The sequence below is a fragment of the Hemitrygon akajei genome, chromosome 3 (assembly GCF_048418815.1).
Source record: "Hemitrygon akajei chromosome 3, sHemAka1.3, whole genome shotgun sequence".
Lineage (NCBI taxonomy): Eukaryota > Metazoa > Chordata > Chondrichthyes > Myliobatiformes > Dasyatidae > Hemitrygon > Hemitrygon akajei.
The window spans coordinates 3,263,436-3,285,023 of NC_133126.1; the positions used below are offsets into that span (position 1 = coordinate 3,263,436).

The 21,588-nt window shown below is 44.3% G+C and overlaps 1 protein-coding gene across 1 annotated transcript in view; it reads left to right on the top strand.

The window, feature by feature from the left end:
- LOC140724707 (protein unc-79 homolog) overlaps window positions 1-21,588 on the top strand; it is a 436,731-nt gene that overhangs the window by 60,594 nt on the left and 354,549 nt on the right. The window contains exons 8-10 of the mRNA XM_073039156.1: window positions 5,926-5,990; window positions 7,738-7,826; window positions 17,726-17,766. Coding sequence (XP_072895257.1) covers window positions 5,926-5,990; window positions 7,738-7,826; window positions 17,726-17,766 — 195 coding nt within the window. The remainder of the gene's footprint in view (window positions 1-5,925; window positions 5,991-7,737; window positions 7,827-17,725; window positions 17,767-21,588) is intronic.

Here is a 21,588-nt window from a genome sequence, read left to right on the forward strand (position 1 = left end):
CTTCTGGGGACATCTGGACATAAGTCTGTATGCCGGTTAATGAGCTGTATTACCTGCTCCCGCTGTTCAGGCCTTAAGTGGCTAACTTTATCCGCAATGCTTGCCAATACGACAGAGTTCTCCAATCTGGTGGGGACTATGCCTATCTTTTCAAACCGTTCTGGTCCCTCCTTACCACCCCCCTCTACCTCATCGGATTTCATGGCCGCACCGACCACCGCAGGGGTGGTTTCATGGTACCTTTTCATCATGTTCACATGAACTAACTGGGTCGGCTTTCGCCGGTCGGGGGTTTCATTCACGTAATTCAGCGAGTCTATTTTCTTACGCACTGTATATGGTCCTTGAAACCTTGCCTGAAGGGGGTGGGTAACTACCGGAAATAGGACCAAAACCTGGTCGCCTATGTGAAACTCTCGTTCTCTCGCTCTCAGGTTATACCACTGACTCATTTTTTCCTGGGAGTCTTTAAGGTTTTCTTTTGCCAAGGCGCATACTTTATGCAGCCTTTCCCGGAATTTCAGCACATAGTCGATCACACTGACTTGAACGGTCGGGCTAGACCACTTTTCTTTCAGTAGGGTTAGAGGTCTCCTGGGCCTGTGACCGAAAATGAGCTCAAACGGACTGAACCCCAGTGAGCACTGGACTGTATCCCTTATGGCAAATAACAGAAGGGGTAAAGCCTCATCCCAGTCTCGAACGTTCTCATGACAATAAGTTTTAAGCATGGTCTTTAGTGTAGCGTGGAATCTTTCCAACGCTCCTTGGGATTCCGGGTGGTATGCAGAGGCTAGAATTTGTTTGACCCCTAGCTGGGTCATCATCTGCCGAAATGCGCTAGACGTGAATGTACTCCCCTGATCCGACTGTATCTCCTTAGGCAGCCCCACTGTGGTAAAGAATTTAATGAGGGCCTTCACCACCACAGAGGTCCTAATATTACCCAGAGGCACATCCTCTGGAAATCATGTAGCGGCACACATCAGGGTCATGATACACTGCCGCCCACTCGCAGTTTTAGGTAAGGGTCCCACAAAATCCACAATGATTCGGGAGAAAGGCTCCTCGCATGCGGGGATGGGTCGGAGGGGTGCCTTAGGGATAACTTGGTTCGGCTTACCCACCACTTGGCATGTATGACGCCTTTTACAATACTCAGTAATATCTTTTCTCAGGTTTGGCCAATAGAACTCTCTCTGAACCCGATCCACTGTCTTCATTATTCCCAAATGCCCACCCAAGGGTCCCTTATGAGCTAAGTTCAAAATTTTGTCCCGATACACTTTCGGAACTACTATCTGATGTACCACCGCCCAGTCCTCATCGACCGGCACCACGGGGGGCCTCCATTTCCTCATCAACACACCCTCTTTCAGGTAGTAACCCCCGGGCTCTGTCTCAATCTCGGTCTCAGAAAGAACCAACTCTCTCAAGGCTACCAGCTCCTCGTCACCTTCCTGTTCCCGTACAAACTCTCTTCTTGCTAAGGGCAGGTCTACCTCCCCCCCGTTTACTCTCTCTTCTCTCCCTACTCTCCGGTTTACCTTCCTCTGACCCTCGCTGGTACAGAGTCGGCAAAAACGTCTCAGCCAACTCGACACTGGCCGGACTTAAACGGCTCTCTGTCTCGGCTGCCTTTTTCGACATGCTGCGAGTGACCGCGCATGTGGGATAGATCTTGGGATCTGGGGGAGGGGCCTCAACCCTCGCAGGCTGGGTTGTCAGCTTCACGGCTGCACCCATCTTCCCACCCGCTAGGTCGTTACCCAGAAGGACGTCCACGCCTTCCCCCGGCAACTCCGGCAAGACCCCCAATTCCACTGGTCCCGACACCAACTCACAATCTAGAAGGACCCTATGCAAAGGCACCACTTCGGTCCATTTTCCTATGCCTCTCAGGGCTACCTCTCCCGTCTGAGGTCCAAACTCTAGCACTTTACTGCTAATCAGTGTTAGCTCAGCCCCCGTGTCTCTCCAGATCCGTACTGGAATTTGTGGGCCTCCCTCCTCCACAGACACGGTTCCTTCGGAACTAAATGTCTCACGCCCCTCCTGTACTCCATCTACCGGGGGCCCTCTTGTCGATTTTCTGATCGACGCAGGACAGACTATAGGGATAGCTGCTTTCCCTTTTTCTGGCTCCTTCCTCGGAGCGGGGCATTTAGATGCAATATGTCCCACCTTTCCACAATTAAAACAGGTCAAACCAGGAAATCTCCTGGCTTCTGGCCTGTCATCCTCAATTTTTCTGCTAGCTCCCGGCTGAGTTTCTCCCTTAGCCGGTGGGCTTTCCCTACCATTCCCACGGTCTCTCGGGTAACTTTTTGTCGAGGAAAACTTTGTCCTGTGGGTTAGGGCATATTCATCTGCGAACCTAGCAAACTCTGAGATGGACTTATTCGGCTTCTCATTCAAATACATCCGGATCTCCTCCGGAACACAACCTTTAAATTCCTCAATCAAAATTAACTCCCTGAGACACCCATGATCCTCGCCCACCATTTCTGCGGTACACCAACGGTCCAAGAGCACCCCCTTCTCATGGGCAAACTTGGCATACGTCTGATTCCACCCTTTCCGTAAATTTCTGAACTTTTGTCTATATGCTTCAGGTACTAGCTCGTAACCCCGGAGAATGGCCGCCTTTACTTGGTCATAGTTCTCTTCCCCTTCCGTGGACAACGCCGCATATGCCTGCTGTGGCTTCCCTCTTAACACACTTTGTAACAACGCCACCCACTGTGCTCTGGGCCACTTCTGATTCACTGCCACCTTTTCAAAAAGCAAGAAATAACTATCAACATCCGTCTCCTTGAATGGGGTTACCAACCGCAATGCCCGACTAACATCAAACTGCTCCTCTCGGTCCGACCCCTGACTTCGTGGCTCCTGCTTTAACTTCTCCATCTCCAAGGCATGTTTCCTCTGGCTCTCTGCCTCCCTCTCCTTCTCGGCCCTTTCCTTCTCCTTCTTAGCTGCTTCCAGCTGTTTTAGCTGAAGTTTCTTTTTCACCTCTAACTCCTTTAGCTGGAGCGCATTCTCCCTTTCTTTCTCTCTCTCGGCTGCTTCCAGCTGCTTTAACTTAATTTCATGTTCCCACCTTAATTTCTCCAACTCTAACTGAGCCGTCCCACTAGCTGGTACCTTTTCAGGGATATTTTCCAATACCTCAGCTGCAAACACATTCTTCCCAATGTAATACTGAGTTATGGCCCTTCGCACCTCCCGCTTTTTCATTGACGACCTCACCTCTGTGAGGCTTAACCCCTTCGCCAAATTTACCAAGTCTGATTTGGTGGCCGCCTCTAGCGCCCCCAGAGTCGGGTTTTCCATAAATTCATCCACGTCCATTTTGCTGGTTTCCCGTCTGGCTACCCACGTACCAGATCCAAGTTTGGACTTACAATCCCGATTCACTGGCCCTCAATTTTTCTTTTGGTATCAAATCCTGAGACGAGATCCCCAAGTTGTTACGTACCCCGTAACTGGGTCACTTACCAGCAAAGATAGAGAGGTCCGTTGAAGTCTGATGGTACTATTTTTAAAAGTCTTTATTTATAAAGGGGCACAAAAATAAGGTTAATACAAACATTCAGATAATATACGTCGTCAATACTCAATCTAAAGCGCGGGTATAGTAATAATCATCAATAAGAAAGAGCTCTATCGTTTGTCTAGGGGGTAATATATTGTCCGTTGGAAATATAAGAGTCACTCAGTTCCTGCAGGCTTCAGGTTTTTGGGGACCGCTGGGTTTTCACTTGTTGGAGAGAGAGAGAGATTTATGAGAAAAGAAACTTGCCCGGGTCTTTTGATGAGGCCAATCCGTTGAGTCGGGGGGAGTTGGTTCCCCGTTGTTAGTTCAAGAAAATCGTTTCTGTGGTACCCGCCACCGGCACGTGGCTTCCTTCAAATGGCTGCCCGGGATCGCTAGCGTCAATTATGGATAACTCTGAACATCCTCTACATAGCACCATCCAGAGACAGAGAAGCAGTTTCAGCGACAGGTTACTATCGATGCAATGCTCCTCAGACAGGATGAAGAGGTCAATACTCCCCAATGCCATTAGGCTTTACAATTCTACCGCCAGGACTTAAGAACTTTTTAAAAGCTATTATTAATGCTTTTTGAGATAGTGATTTAGATGCATATCATATTTTTTACTGAGTTAAGTATTGTATGTAATTAGTTTTGCTACAACAAATGTATGGGACATTGGAAAAAAAGTTGAATTTCCCCATGGGGATGAATAAAGTATCTATCTATCTATCTATCTATCTATCTATCTATCTATCTATCTATCTATCTATCTATCTATCTATCTATCTATCTATCTATCTATCTATCTATCTATCTATCTATCTATCTATCTATCTATCTATCTATCTATCTATCTATCTATCTATCTATCTATCTATCTATCTATCTATCTATCTATCTATCTATCTATCTATCTATCTATCTATCTATCTATCTATCTATCTATCTATCTATCTATCTATCTTCTGGTGTGTCTAAAGGGGTTGTTCCCCAGACCTTCTTTTATCCTTACTCACGGGGTCTCAGATGTCAATCAGGTTGGGATGATGCCATCCCCCCCAACCAGCCCACGTTGCTCATTCCTTGAGGGCGTCGATGAATAGCACAATGCTCAATACACAATTCCGTCTCCAAGAGACAATGGCCGTTTCCTGTGGCTTTGTATCATTGAGGGGCCAGGACATTCCAAACCCCCTGTGGATTCTGTGTCTCTCTCTCATTTCCTGGGTCTCCTGACCCCCCCCCCCCCCCAGTGCTCTTGCGATTCTCACAAAGGAGGGGGCTGCGGACATAACAAATGTAAAAAGAGTTGTTCCTAACACAGACCCCTGTAGAACACCACTAGTCACCGGCAGCCAGTCAGAAAAGGCTCCCTTTATTTGCACTCTTTACCTCCTGCCAATCAGCCACTGCTTTATCCATATTGGGACCATTCCTGTTATACAGTGGGTTCATAGCTTGTTAAGCAGCCTCATGTATGGCAGCTTGTCAAAGGCCTTCTGAAAATCCAAGTATACAACATCAACTGATTCTCTTATCTATTCTGTTTTGTTATTTCTTTAAAGAATTCCAACAGATTTGTCAGGCAAGATTTTTCCTTGAGGGAACCATGCTGACTAGGCCAATTTTATCATGTGCCTACAGGTGACCTGAGACCTCATCCTTAATAACCGACTCCAACATCTTCCCAACTACTGAGGTCAGACTAACTGGCCTATAATTTCCTGTCTTCTGCCTCTCTCCCTTCTTGAAGTGTGGAGAAACATTTGTAATTTTCCTGTCTTCTGGAACCATTCCAGAATTTAGTGATTCTTGAAAGATCGTTGCATAGCTTTCCACAAATTTTCTGCATAGCTGTCTAAAGTAAAATCTTCCCTTGTAATTACCCCATATACCCTAGTGTTAATTATCTTCTATTATAGAGAAATTGAGAGGTTCTCCACTTTTTAATGAGATGTTCCTAGACTCATAATTGAGAGCTAAACAGCAATTCTTTATTCATTTAGTTGTACATCTGATCTGAGAGTAACTATCATGGAATTTAAAATATTTAAAATAAGCTAAAGACAGAATTAAAATGAAGAAGAAAACACATAGATAGTTAAAAATGTAGAGTTTACTGATGTTGATGCTGACAGCTTACTGACATAGTCTTAAAGCAATGTTGCTTTTATGCTGAACACTAGAAAGTGTTCTACAATGACAGAGATTCAAGAATATTTATAACAATTATTTACAATTTAGTAAAACCAAGTAAAACAAATGTTCATTATCAGTTGTAAAAATTAACTTTATCTGTTAAGAATGTCTCAACATTTTTCAGGAAAACACAATGATGAGATGTGTAAACTGGCATTTTATTTGTCTTAATTTTCCTTCAGCTTGGAATCCAATTCATTGTCAACATATTGAATGTCAGAATGCAATCAACAAGCCTGCTGTGAAGGTATTATGGATTCTTTATTCACTTACTTAAGCCCCTCAGTCCGACTGGGCATAGGCCGCCTATAGCAGCTTGCCAGATTCCTCTGTCCTGGCCCAGTCTTTCTACTTGTCCCCAGGTGTAGCCTATCTTCAAAGATCCCTCCTGTCCCAGGGATGAGGACTTTGGAGTATCTGTTGGTGTCACTGTAGCTTTGGACTTTTCTAGGATGGGGTTGCTATCCCCATGTCCAGCCCTCCTCCTTTTACAGCCGGGTTAGGGATGGTCCACTGTTACTCACTTTGTGGTTCTGTTTTGTCACCTGAACCATGGCAGCCATTTTCCAGAGCAATCACTGACCGTATCCTGAATCTTAAATTGTTGTGCTAGTTGCCCCTTCGAATGGATGGCATTCCATGTTTATAGAATCTATCTCTTAATTCACCAACCCCAACCTGCAGAAGTTAAAAAACTTACAACAAGGGAATATAAATACAAGATTAATATAAGTGAGAAGAAAAAACTTATATATAGTGTCTGATATTGTGTTATTTACCTCTGAACTTATTGAGAAAAATACAATTAAAAATATCTATAGATGGTTAATAAAAGAAAAATAAAATGACTTGGGAGTTCAGGAACTTAAAAGTTACTATTCATTTCGAGCAGGGGGTTCCCAATCTGGGGTTTGCGGATCCCTTAGTTAATGGCAGGGATCAATGGTGTAAAAAAGGTTGGGAACTCATGATTTTGAGAATGAACAAACTGTTTCCTATAGTATTTTGTAAATGCTTCTATGTAACAATGATATTTAATGAAATCTTTAAAATACATATTTGATCACGAAGGCGTAGCAGTTAGCACAATGCTATTTCAGCTAAAGGGAGTTGGAGTTCGGAATTCATTTCAGGTGCTGTCTGTAAGGAATTTGTAAGTTCTCCCTGTGCCTGCATGGGTTTCCTCTGGGTGCTCTGTCCAATGGTGTACCAGTTCATAGGTTAATTGGTCATTGTAAATTGTCTTGTGATTAGTCTAGTCACAAACAAGAGAAAATCTATAGATGCTGGAAATCTAAGCAGCACACACAAAGTGCTGGAGGATCTCAGCAGGCCAGACAGCATCAGTGGAAAAGAGTACAGTCAATGTTTTGGGCCGAGACCCTTCAACAGGACTGGAGAAAACCTAGCTCTGACTCCTCATCTTATTTTCTCCAAACCTGCCAAAGTATCTTGGCCTGAAACCTCGAATGTACTTTTTCCATAGATGCTGCCTGGTTTGCTAAGCGCCTCCAGCATTTTGCGTGTGTTGCTGTGATTAGTCTAGTGTGGGTTGCTGGGTTGGACTAGATGGGCCTGTTCTGTGCTGTATTTCTAAATAAATAAATAGCAAAACAAACAAACAAATAGATGAATATATAAGAACATTTTATAAATTATACTTTTTAAAAACTTGAAGTTATTTAAAGATTTTCATAACAGTAGATTAAGGAATCCTTGGTAAGTTATTTCAATATGTGCTAATTATGTAATTGTAGAGGGCATCAAAGTAAACACTCGCAAAATTTCATACGAGTCATAAGCAAAAGCTGCTATTATTCAATGTGTCTTTCAAGTTTTGATATTGAATAAAAATAAGATTAAAAACTCTCAGGAGTTTAATCCCCCTTTGCCAAAGCTATGAGGTGCAATTATACCATACTGTTTCAGTTCCTTTGAATCTATATTGTGATTAAATGTACCCTTCTAAATTTTAAATCTGTTCTCTTTTGAAGATGTGCATAGATCCATCCATTTCTGTGGCGGTAGGTGAGAAACCACCCCCATTATACTTGTGTGAAGAGTGTAGCCAAAGGATTGCAGGGTGAGTTCATAAAGCAAATATCAACATAATAATGTAATACAATGGTTAAAAATATCCAGGGGAGGAGATGCCAGAGGTGGTGTGGGTGAGATCTGGAGTCCATGCTGGGTTGGTGCTGCCTTCCAGAATTCGCTGGCTGGAAAACGAGTTGGTTTGCATTCATCAGCAGCTGTACGAGCACGTGATGATGACTGCTGTGTGGTGGTCCTGCAGAAACATGGCTCCGGAACAGCACTGCGTGCACCATCAACCTACAGGCAATGACACTCAGGGACCTGGGCTATATATTTATTTGTGACAGTGTTTTGCTATCATGACTGTTTGTGCTGTCGGTGACTGTTGATGTTTTCACCTTGGCCCCTGGAAAATGCTTTGTTTTGTTGTATTAATATGTATGGGTGAATGACAATTAAACTGGAACTTGAAATGTGTTAGAGCTGCATGACATCACAGCACTTTGTAACAAAGCAATTCTGGCACTCATCATTTTATAAAGCAGAGATGGCCCAAGATTAATCGAGATAAGAAATACAAATCAGCAATAGAGATATATCAACACACTCAAAATGCAGGAGTGACTCAGCAGGCCAGGCAGCATCTATGGAAACAAATAAACAGTTGATGTTTTGTGCCGAGCACCTTTATCAGGACACCTTTATTACTTTTGTTTGTGAAAAGAGTTATATCTGTCATTTGGATAAGACCATAAGATTTAGGAGCAGAAGTAGGCCATTTGGTCCATCGAGTCTGCTCCACCATTCAATCATGGGATAATCCACTTCATCCAGTCATCCCCACTCTCCTGCTTTCACTCCATACCCTTTGATGCCCTGGCTAATCAAGAACCTATCTAACTCTACCTTAAATACACCCAATGAAATCCACAGCTGCTCGTGGCAACAAATTCTACCCTCTGACTAAAGTAATTTCTTTGCATCTCTGTTCTAAAAGAACATCTTTCAATCTTGAAGTCATGCCCTCTCGTCCTAGAAACCCCTACCATGGGAAATAACTTTGCCATATCTAATCTGTTCAGGCCTTTTAAAATCTGGAATATTTCTATAAGATCGCCCCTCATTCTCCTGAACAACAGGGAATACAGCTCAAGAGCTGCCAGACGTTCCTCATACGGTAACCTTTTCATTCCTGGAATCATTCTCTTGAATCTTCTCTGAACCCTTTCCAATGTCAGTATATCCTTTCTAAAATAAGGAGCCCAAAACTGCACCAAATACTCCAAGTGTGGTCTCATGAGTGCCTTATAGAGACTCAACATCACATCCCTACTCTTATATTCTGTCCTTCTAGAAATGAATGCCAACATCGCCTTCGCCTTCTTCACAACCGACTCAACCTGCAGGTTAACCTTTAGGTTATCTTGCACAAGGATTCCCAAGTCTCTTTGCATCTCTGCATTTTGAATTCTCATCCCATCTAAATAATAGTCTGCCCGTTTATTTCTTCCACCAAAGTGGATGACCATACACTTTCCAACACTGTATTTCATTTGTCACTTCTTTGCCCATTCCCCAAAATTAAATCTCTCTGCAGCTCTCTGTTTCCTCAACACTACCTGCTCCTCTGCCTAATGGAAAATGACCAGTGAGTGAGTGGGCCAGTGAAGGAGTGGAGCTTTGAGGCTTTGACGAGAATAGGCAGAGGACGAGTTTGCTCACAGTTAGGCTTTACAATGCCTCCTTAGATGGTGATGTGCCTCTCATGTGAGAAATGGCAGTCTTGGGGGAACTCCCCTCTCCCACAGAGTCACATCTGCCAGAAGTGCATGCCGCTGGGCGATCTGGAAGATCGTGTAAGGAACCTGGAGCAGCAGCTGGATGACCTTTGACTCATAAGGGAGAATGAGGCTGTCATAGCTGAGATCTACAGGGAGGTAGTCACACCTAGGCTGCTGGAAGCAGGTTGTTGGGTGACAGTCAGAGGGGGGAAAGCGAAGGTGAGTTGACAGGTAGTGCAGAGCACCCCTGTAGCCATTCCCCTGAATAATAAGTATACCGACCTGGATACTGTTGGCGAGGACGACCGACCAGGGGTGAGTCATGGTGGCAGGGCCTCTGGCACTGAGTCTGACCCTGTGGTGCAGAAGGATGGGACGGAGAAGAGGAGAGCTGTCGTTATTGGGGACTCTATAGTCAGGGGAGCAGACAGGAGATTTTGTGGACGTGAGAAGGACACCCGCATGGTTTGTTGCCTCCCGGGTGCCAGGGTCCAGGATGTCTCTGACCTCTTGAGCGCGACATCCTGGTACGAGAGGGAAAGCAACCAGAAGTCGTGATACATGTTGGTACCAACGACATAGGCAGGAAGAGGAATGAGGTACTGAAGTGTGAGTTTCGGGAACTAGGCAGAAGGCTGAAGAACAGGACGTCAAGGGTGGCGTTCTCAGGATTGCTGCCAGTGCTACGTAATAGTGATGGTAAGAATTGGAGGAGATGGCAGTTGAATGCGTGGCTGAGGAGTTGATGCAGGGGGCAGGGTTTTATATTTTTAGATCATTGGGATCTCTTCTGGGGAAGGTGGGACCTGTACAGGTTAGATAGGTTGCACCTGAACTTGAGGAGGAGCAATATCCTTGCAGGTAGGTTTGCTAACATGGTTCGGGAGGGTCTGAACTAATTTGCAAGGGAGATGGGACCTGGAGCGATAGAGCAGTGGAAGAAGTGCATGGAGTAAAGCCAGATCTAACATATAGAGAGGCTTTGAGGAAAGAGAAGCAGAATAAAGGGTGTAAAGGTAGTAAGGTAAAAGGGCTAAAGTGTGTGTACTTCAATGCAAGAAGCATCAGGAACCTAGATGATGAAAACCTAGGAAGCAAAGGTGATGAACTGAGAGCTTGGATACAGACATAGAATTATGATGTAGTGGCCATTACAGAGACTTGGCTGGCACCAGGGCAGGAATGAATTTTCAATATTCCTGGATTTCAGTGCTTTAAAAGGGTTGGGGGGGGGGGGAGTGGAGGAGGGGTGGCATTACTGGTCAGGGATACTATTACAGCTACAGAAAAGGTGGGTAATGTAGCAGGATCCTCTTTTAAGTCAGTATGGGTGGAAGTCAGGAATAGGAAGGGAGCAGTTACTCTATTGGGAGTATTCTATAGGCCCCCTGGTAGCAGCAGAGATACAAAGGAGCAGATTGGGAGGCAGATGGAAACATAGAAAACCTACGGAACAATACAGGCCCTTCAGCCCACGAAGTTGTGCGGAACATGTCCCTACCTTAGAAATTACTAGGCTTACCTATAGCCCTCTATTTTGCTAAGCTTCATGGACCTATCCAAAAGTCTCTTAAAAGACCCTATCGTATCCACCTCCACCACCATTGCTGGCAGCCCATTCCACACACTCACCACTCTCTGAGTAAAGAACTTACCCCTGATATCTCCTCTGTACCTACTCCCTAGCACCTTAAACCTGTGTCCTCTCGTGGCAGCCATTTCAGCCCTGGGAAAAAGCCTTTGTCTATCCACACGATCAATGCCTCTCATCATCTTGTACACATCTATCAGGTCACCTCTCATCGTCGCTCCAAGGTGAAAAGGCCAAGTTCACTCAACCTATTCTCATAAGACATGCTCCCCAATCCAGGCAACATCCTTGTAAATCTCCTCTGCACCCTTTCTATGACTTTCACATCCTTTCTGTGGTGAGGCGACCAGAACTGAGCACAGTACTCCAAGTGGGGTCTGACCAGGGTCCTATATAGCTGCAACATTACCTCTTGGCTCCTAAATTCAATTCCACAGTTGATGAAGGCCAATACACCGTACGCCTTCTTAACCACAGTGTCAACCTGTGCAGCTGCTTTGAGTGCCCTATGGACTCGGATCCCAAGATCCTGCTGATCCTCCACACTGCCAAGAGACTTACCATTAACACTATATTCTGCCATCATATTTGACCTACCAAAACGAACCACTTCACACTTATCTGGGTTGAATTCCATCTGCCACTTCTCAGCCCTGTTTTAAATCCTATCAATGTCCTGCTGTAACCTCTGACAGCTCTCCACACTATCCACAACACCCCCAACCTTTGTGTCATCCGCAAACTTACTAATCCAGGCCTCCACTTCCTCATCCAGGTCATTTATAAAAATCACGAAGAGTAAGGTTCCCAGAACAGATCCCTGAGGCACACCACTGGTGACCGACCTCCATGCAGAATATGACCTGTCTAGAACCACTCTTTGCCTTCTGTGGGCAAACCATTTCTGGATCCACAAAGCAATGTCCCCTTGGATCCCATGCCTCTTTACTTTCTCAATAAGCCTTGCATGGGGTACCTTATCAAATGCCTTGCTGAAATCCATATACACTCCATCTACTGCTTTTCCTTCATCAATGTGTTTAGTCACATCCTCAAAAAATTGAGTCGGGCTCATAAGGCACGACCTGCCCTTTACAGAGCCATGCTGACTACTCCTAATCATATTATACCTCTCCAAATGTTCATAAATCCTGCCTCTCAGGATCTTCTCCATCAACTTACCAACCAGTGAAGTAAGACTCACTGGTCTATAATTTCCTGGTCTATCTCTACTCCCTTTCTTGAATAAAGGAACAACATCCGCAACCCTCCAATCCTTGGGAACCTCTCCTGTCCCCATTCATGATGCAAAGATCATTGCCAGAGGCTCAGCAATCTCGTCCCTCACCTCCCACAGTAGCCTGGGGTACATTTTGTCTGGTCCCGGAGACTTATCCAGCTTAATGCTTTCCAAAAACACCAGCACATCCTCTTTCTTAATATCTACATGCTCAAGCTTTTCAATCTGCTGCAAGTCATCACTACAATCACTAAGATCCTTTTCCATAGTGAATACTGAAGCAAAGTATTCATTAAGTACCTCTGTTATTTCCTCTGGTTCCATACACACTTTCCCACTATCACACTTGATAGGTCCTATTCTTTCACGTCTTATCCTCTTGCTCTTCACATACTTCTAGAATGCCTTGTGGTTTTCCTTAATTCTGCCCACCAAAGGCTTCTCATGGCCCCTTCTGGCTCTCCTAATTTCCTTCTTAAGCTCCTTCCTATTAGCCTTATAATCTTCTAGATCTCTTACATTACCTAGCTCTCTGAACCTTTTGTAAGCTTTTCTTTTCTTCTTGACCAGATTTATTACAGACTTTGTACACCACAGTTCCTGTACCCTACCATAACTTCCCTGTCTCATTGGAATGTACCTATACAGAGCTCTACCCAAATATCCCCTGAATATTTGCCACATTTCTTCCGTACTTTTCCCTGAGAACATCTGTTTCCAACTTAAGCCTCCAGTTTCCTGCCTGATAGCCTCATAATTCCCATTACTCCAATTAAATGCTTTTCTAACTTGTCTGTTCCAATCTCTCTCCAATGCTATTGTAAAGGAGATAGAATTATGATCACTATCTCCAAAATGCTCTCCCACTGAGAGATCTGACACCTGACCAGGTTCATTTCCCAATACCAAATTAAGTACAACCTCTCATCTTGTAGGCTTATTTGCATACTGTGTCAAGAAACCTTTCTGAACACACCTAACAAACTCCACCCCATCTAAAACCTTCGCTCCAGGGAGATGCCAATCAATATTTGGGAAATTAAAATCTCCCACTACAACAACCTTGTTATTATTACTCCTTTCCAGAATCTGTGTCCCTATCTGCTCCTCGATATCCCAGTTACTATTAGGCAGCCTATGAAAAAAAAGATTTTTGAAAGGTGCAAAAATAACAGGGTTGTTATCATGGGTGACTTTAACTTCGCTAATATTGATTGACACCTGATTAGTTCCAGTGGTTTAGATGGGCCAGAGTTTGTTACGTGTGTCCAGAACAGTTTCCTGTCACAGTATGTTGACAGGCCGACTAGGGGGAATGCCATACTAGATCTAGTATTAGGTAATGAACCGGGTCAGGTCACAGATCTCTCAGTAGGTGAGCATCTGGGGGACAGTGACCACCGCTCCTTGCCCTTTAAGATTATCGTGGAAAAGGATAGAATCAGAGAGGACAGGAATATTTTTAATTGAGGAAGGGCAAATTATGAGGCTATAAGAGTAGAAATTGTGGGTGTGAATTGGGATGATGTTTTTGCAGGGAAATGTACTATGGACATGTGGTCGATGTTCAGGGATCTCTTGCAGGATGTTAGGGATAAATTTCTCTCAGTGAGGAAGATAAAGAATGGTAGGGTGAAGGAACCATGAGTGACAAGTGAGGTAGAAAATCTAGTCAGGTGGAAGAAGGCAGCATATGTAAAGTTTAGGAAGCAAGGATCAGATGGGTCTATTGAGGAAAATAGGTTAGTAAGAAAAGAGCTTAAGAAGGGGCTGAGGAGAGCAAGAGGGGGGCATGAGAAGGCCTTGGCGAGTAGGGAAAAGGAAAACCCCAAGGCATTCTTCAGTTATGTGAAGAACAAAAGGATGACAGGAGTGAAGGTAGGACTGATTAGAGATAAAGGTGGGAAGATGTGCCTGGAGGCTGTGGAAGTGAGCGAGGTCCTCAATGAATACTTCTCTTCGGTATTCACCACTGAGAGGGAACTTGATGACAGCGAGGACAATATGAGTGAGGTTGATGTTCTGGAGCATGTTGATATTAAGGGAGAGGAGATGTTGGAGTTGTTAAAATACATTAGGACGGATAAGTCCCCGGGGACTGACGGAATATTCCCCAGGCTGTTCTACGAGGCGAGGGAAGAGATTGCTGAGCCTCTAGCTAGGATCTTTATGTTATCCACGGGAATGGTACCGGAGGAATGGAGGGAGGTGAATGTTGTCCCCTTGTTCAAAAAAGGTAGTCGGGATAGTCCAGGTAATTATAGACCAGTGAGCCTTACGTCTGTGGTGGGAGAGCTGTTGGAAAAGATTCTTAGAGATAGGATCTGTGGGCATTTAGAGAATCATGGTCTGATCAGGGACAGTCAGCATGGCTTTGTAAAGGGCAGATCGTGTCTAACAAGCCTGATCGAGTTATTTGAGGAGGTGACCAGGCATATGGATGAGGGTAGTGCAGTGGCTGTGATCTGCATAGACTTTAGTAAGGCATTTGACAAGGTTCCACACAGTAGGCTTATTCAGAAAGTCAGAAGGCATGGGATCCAGGGAAGTTTGGCTTGTAGAAAGCAGAGTGTTGAAATGGAGTGAGTACATTCGGATTGGAGGGCTGTGACTAGTGGTGTCCCACAAAGATCTGTTTTGGGACCTCTACTTTTCGTGATTTTTATTAACGACCTGGTTGTGGGGGTAGAAGGGTGGGTTAGCAAGTTTGCAGTCGACACAAAGGTTGGTGGTGTGGATAGTGTAGAGGATTGTCCAAGAGACAATGATAGGATGCAGAAATGGGCTGAGAAGTGGCAGATGGAGTTCAACCCGGAGAAGTGTGAGGTGGTACACTTTGGAAGGACTATCTCCAAGGCAGAGTACAAAGTAAATTGCAGGATACTTGGTAGTGTGGAGGAGCAGAGGGATCTGGGGGTACACGTCCACAGATCCCTGAAAGTTGCCTCACAGGTAGATTGGGTAGTTAAGAAAGCTTATGGGGTGTTAGCTTTCATAAGTTGAGGGATAGAGTTTAAGAGTCGCTGGGTAATGATGCAGCTTTATAAAATTCTGGTTAGGCCACACTTGGTGTACTGTGTCCATTTCTGGTCGCCTCAGTATAGGAAGGATGTGGAAGCATTGGAAAGGGTACAGAGGAGATTTACCAGGATGCTGCCTGGTTTAGAGAGTATGCATTATGATCAGAGATTAAGGGAGTTAGGGCTTTACTCTTTGGAGAGAAGGAGGATGAGAGGAGACATGATAGAGGTATACAAGATATTAAGAGGAATAGATAGAGTGGACAGCCAGCGCCTCTTCCCCAGGGCACCACTGCTCAGTATAAGAGGACATGGCTTTAAGGTAAGGGGTGGGAAGTTCAAGGGGGATATTAGAGGAAGGTTTTTCACTCAGAGAGTGGTTGGTGCATGGAATGCACTGCCTGAGTCAGTGGTGGAGGCAGGTACTCTAGTGAAATTTAAGAGACTACTGGACAGATATATGGAGGAATTTAAGGTGGGGGATTACATGAGAGGCAGAGTTTAAGGGTCTGTACAACATTGTGGGCTGAAGGGTCTGTACTGTGCAATACTATTCAATATGTTCTATCTTTGTATCATCAGCAAATCCATTAATACCACTGTCCAAATTATTGACATACATTGTAAAAAGCAGTGGTCCCAACACCGATCCCTGTGGACCTCCACTGGTAACTGGCAGCCAGCCAGAACAGGATCCCTTTATTCCTACTCTCCGTTTTCTGCCGGTCAGCTACTGCTCCACCCATGATCGTAACTTCCCTGTAATTCCATGGGCTCTTACCTTGCTCAGCAGCCTCATGTGCGACATCTTGTCAAAAACCTTCTGAAAATCCAAGTACGCCAAATCTACTGCATCTCCTTTGTCTACCCTGCTTGTAGTTTCTTCAAAAAATTGCAGCAGGTTAATCAGGCAGGATCTTTCTTTCAGGAAACCATGCTGGCTTTGGCCTATCTTGTCACGTACCTTCAGGTACGCCATAATCTCATCCCTAACAGTCGATTCCAACAACTTCCCAACCACTGATGTCAGGCTAACAGGTCTATAGTTTCCTGTCTGTTGCCTCCCACCCTTCTTAAATAGCAGAGTAACATTTGCAGTCATCCGCTACAATGCTAGAATATATCAATTATTGAAAGATCGCTGTTAACACCTCCACAATCGCTTCAGCTACTTCCTTCAGAACCCAAGGGTGCATTCTATCTGGTCCAGGAGATTTATCCAACCTCAGACAATTAAGCTTCCCGAGCACCTTCTCAATTGTAATTTTCACTGCACAAACCTTACTTCCCTGACACTCTTGAATGTCTGGTATACTGCAGACGTCTTCCACTGTGAAGACTGATACAAAATACGCATTTAGTTCCTCTGCCATCTCTATCTTTCATTGCAATATCTCCAGCATCATTTAGTATTGGTCCTATATCTACCCTTGACTCTCTTTTACCCTTTGTATACTTAAAAAAGCTTTTAGTATCTTCTTTACTATTAGTCGCCAGCTTCCTCTCATAATTCATCTCCTCCTTCCGAAAGACCTACTTCATTTCTTTCTGCAAATTTTAAAAAGATCCCCAGTTCTCTATCTTCCCACTCCCTCTGGGGTAGAAAGTTTTGAAACATTTGTGGAAATGTTTCAGACTACCACGTAGTTCCTCCAGGAGGACCACAATCTTGTTGTAGGGGTTGGAGGTTTGCATTCCTCAGTGACCCATAGAGCTCTGTTGGCTGGAGTTGGGGCTTAATGCTTTGGTTCTTGGTTAGGTCACCTATGCCAAACAGATCAAAGGTAAAGGCCAGACTAAGAATGATCCTCTTGGTTCGGGGGTTCTGCTCAGGAGAAACAACCTTGATTGGTCAAAAAAATTGTTATGGAAACGGCAATGAAAAATCCTTCTATGTTTGTGTGTGACCAAGGACAGACAGAGATAGAGGACCTTCATTGCTGCCCTAAACACCAGTGAGAAGACCACATAGTTATTCTTAGGGGAAAAATAATTTATTGGCTGTAAAGAAAATGAATTTTGGATCAATCAACCCTTCCTCAGTGAGGTACTCAAGTAAATGTATTTTACAATTGAGATGAATGGCTTCAGCACTGTAAACTCACCCATGAGGAAGGGTCTTGGCCCGAAACATTGACTTTTAATTCATTTCCATAGATGCTGTCTGATCTGCTAAGTTCCCCCAGCATTTTGTGCATGCTACTCTGGATTTTCAATATCTACAGAATCTCTTGTGTTTGTCAATCCATCCTCTCTGTTTTTGGATATTGAAACTTAGTTGCTTTTATTTGAACCTCTGCTGTTCTTTCCCAGGGTCCAAGCTGATTGGTTAATTGATGTCTTGCTTCCACAAGGTGAGTTCTGAATTGAGACTACTTTAGTAAGGTGTAGTCTATTCACATCATTTTTGTTCAAGCAATTTTTTGAAGGCCTCTATCAGTCAGAGTTGACTATGGATATTGTGTCCTGACTGTCCAGGTACACCAGCCTGGGCAGTGCAATATGGAGAGCAAGATGTTGCTCCCCCTCTACATGCATCTGATGAACCCAAAGGAATGACAGAGACCAATACAGTTTGGTGCCAGCAGCATTGCAGAAGTTGCCAGTCAACATTGAACTCAATGTAGGACTCCCTTGGGGACCCCAGCTCTGGAATTTTCCCTTTGGGTTTACTCCTGAATCCTTCCAAATAGTGGATATAGTTGCAAGGTAGTGGAGGTTTGAGATCAGAATTTTTCTTCTCCTAGATGAGTTGCCAACCACGGTTACTGAGCCCCATCTGCACAAAGTGACTGGTTTTAAGGTGCCAATAACCTGCCTTTGCCCCGTCTTCTGTCAGTAGTAATGGGTCTGCCAGGCTTAGTGGCTAAGCCACAGGTGAAGGCCAGGAGCTGGACCTGGTTGTTAGAGGCCACTTGAGGTGTACGCCTTTAGGAGCATTTAGTAGGTAGTGGGAGCTTGTCCCCATTACCACCCCGGCTATAACAACCCTAAGGAACCATATACAGGTAAGAATATTTCAGTAATCCTGAAATGTTTATTTTTAAAAGGAAGCAGTAGGCTTCACTAATCCTTTGTCAGTGAGCAGGTTATTAGTTAAGGCAGGGAGGAACGCCCTCTAGAGCAGGGGTTCCCAAACTTTTTATAGCAATGGCCTCTGCTGTTAACTGAGGGATCTGGGAACCCTTGGTTGAGAGGAAATAAGTTGAATGGATGGTCAGGAGTAAGCAATTCTGGGGAAGGCTACAGGGTGTGAGGAAGATGTTAATGCTTTCTCTTGTTACTTAGAGATACAGAGTAACAAACCCTTCTGGTCCACCAGTCTGTGCCACCTAGTTGCATACATATGACCAATTAGTCTACTAATTCATAAGACCTAGGAGCGAAATTTGGTCATTAGGCCCATCGAGTCTACTCCGCCATTCCATCATGACTGATTTATTATCCCCCTCAACCACATTCTCCTGCCTCCTCCCCAAAACCTTGTTCCCTGATTAATCAAGAACCTGTGAACCTCCACCTTAAATACACCCAATGACTTGGTCTCCACAGCCATCTGTGGCAAAGAATTGCACAGATTTGCCACTCTGGTGAAAGAAATTTCTTCTCATCTCTAAATGGACATCCCTGTATACTGAGGCTGTGTCCTCTGATCCCAGACTCACACACCACTGGAAACATTCCATCCTCCCCACATTGCTCTATCTGAACCTTTAAATGTTCAATGAGAACCCCCTACCCCCCAACTCACTGTTCTAAACTCCAGTGAGTACAGGCCTTGAGCCATCAGATGTTCCTCATATGTTAACCCTTTTATTCCTGGGATCATTCTGTTGAACCTTCTCTGAATCCTCTCCAATGCCAGCACATCTGTTTTTTGATAAGGGGCCCAAATTTGCACACAATACTCCAAGTGCGGTCTGACCAATGCCTTATAACGCCTTAAAACACGTTAAACTTTGAAATGTGGTAGGAAACTGGAGAACTGGAGCACCTGGAGGAAACCCCATGCGGTCATGGGGAGAGCGTACAAACTCCTCACAGACAGCAATGGGATTTGAACCTAGGTTGCTGATGCTGTAGTGTTATGCTAGCCACTAACCTACCATGCCCTCTTTCATAAAAACTTTTCATATAATTATTTTGAGTGTTCTGGAACAACCCCTTTAGATTCTTGTCTATGCTGTCTGTAGTAAGTAGAATGCCTAAGCATTCTCCAATTGATGGTGAGTTAAAATATGTACATTCATTGAGATCCTATAATATTATAAGCCCCACTATTTGTTAATCACAGGGTGGTGTGGTCTCTGTTATTTCCCTTACAATAGAACCCCTGGTGGTAAAGAATGTACATATTTTACAGCCTTCATTGTGTTTTATTTATTTAGTATCAGGCTCTTCTGGTCCAACAGCTGCACCACCTAGCACCCACCTATCTGATCCAGATCACAGGACAATATACAATGACCAATTAACCTACTAACCTGGTACATCTTTGGATTGTGGGAGGAAACCAGAGCTCCTGGAGGAACTCCACGTGTTCACAGGAAGAACGTACAAACTTGCAGGCAGAACATGCAGGGAATGGGCAAGGTAACCATCAGTCCATAAGAACAGAAGAGATAGGAGCAGGAGTAGGCCATCTGACCTGTCGAGCCTGCCCCGCCATTCAATAAGATCATGGCTGATCTGGCCATGGACTCATCTCCACCTACCTGCCTTTTCCCCATAACCCTTCATTCCCCTACTATGCAAAAATCTATCCAACCCTTGTCTTAAATATACTTACTGAGGTGGCCTCCACTGTTCCATTGGGTAGAGAATTCCATAGATTCACAAGTGTTTGAGAAAAGCAGTTCCTCCTTATCTCTGTCCTAAATCTACTTCCCTGAATCTTGAGGCTATATCCCCTAGTTCTAGTCTCACCTACCAGTGGAAGAAACTTTCCTGCCTCTATCTTATCTATCCCTTTCATAATTTTATACGTTTCTATAGGATCTTCTCTCATTCTTCTGAATTCCAACAAGTACAGTCTCAGGTGACTCAATCTTTCCTCATAGTCTAATCCCATTATCTCTGGAATCAATCTGGTGAACCGCCTCCAAAGCCAGTATATCCTTCCTCAAGTAAGGAGACCAGAAATGCATGCAATACTCCAGGTGTGGCCTCACCAGTACCCTGTACAGTTGCAGCATAACCTCCCTGCTCTTATATTCAATCTCTCTAGCAATGAAGGCCAACATTCCATTTGCCTTGATAGCCTGCTGCACTTGCAAACCAACCTTTTGTGATTCATGCACAAGCACTCCCAGATCCCTCTGCACAGCAGCATGCTGCAATTTTTTACCATTTAAATAATACTCTGCTCTTTAATTTTTCCTTCCAAATTGGATGACCTTGCATTTACTGCATTGTGCTCCATCTGCCAGACCCTTGCCCACTCATTTAACTTATCTATCTCTTTCTGCAGACTCTCCATATCTTCTGCACAATTTGCTTTTCCTCTCAATTTAGTATCGTCAGCAGACTTAGATACATTACACTCGGTCCCCTCTTCCAGATTGTTAATGTATATCGTGATCCCTGCAGCACACTGCTCACCACTGATTGCCAACCAGAGTAACACCCCACCTATGTATCCCAGCTGTCTGGTTTCTATTAGTTAACCAATCCTCTGTCCATGCTAATACATCACCCTAAACTTTATGTATCCTTCACTTATGGATAAGTCTTTTATGCGGGACCTTATCAAACAGCACCTGGAAATCCAAGTAAGTAACCACCATTTGTTCCCCTCCATCTACTCCGTTCATTATGTCCTCAAAGAATTCCAGTAAGTTTGTCAAACAGGACCCTTGCCTTTGCTGAATCCATGCTTCATCTGCTTGATGGATCCATTTCTTTCCAGGTGTCTCCCTATTTCTTCTTTAATGATAGCTTCAAGCATCTTCCCAACTACAGATGTTAAACTAACTGGCCTCTGATTACCTGTTTTGCATTTTTTATGAACAATGGTGTGATGCTTGTCATCTTGCATTCCACCGGGACCTGCCCAAAGTCCAGAGAATTTTCGTAAATCATCACCAAAGCTTCTATTATAACTTCTTCCATTTCTTTCAGTACCCTGGGATGCATTCCATCAGGACCAGGGAACTTATCTATCTTCAGGCCCACAA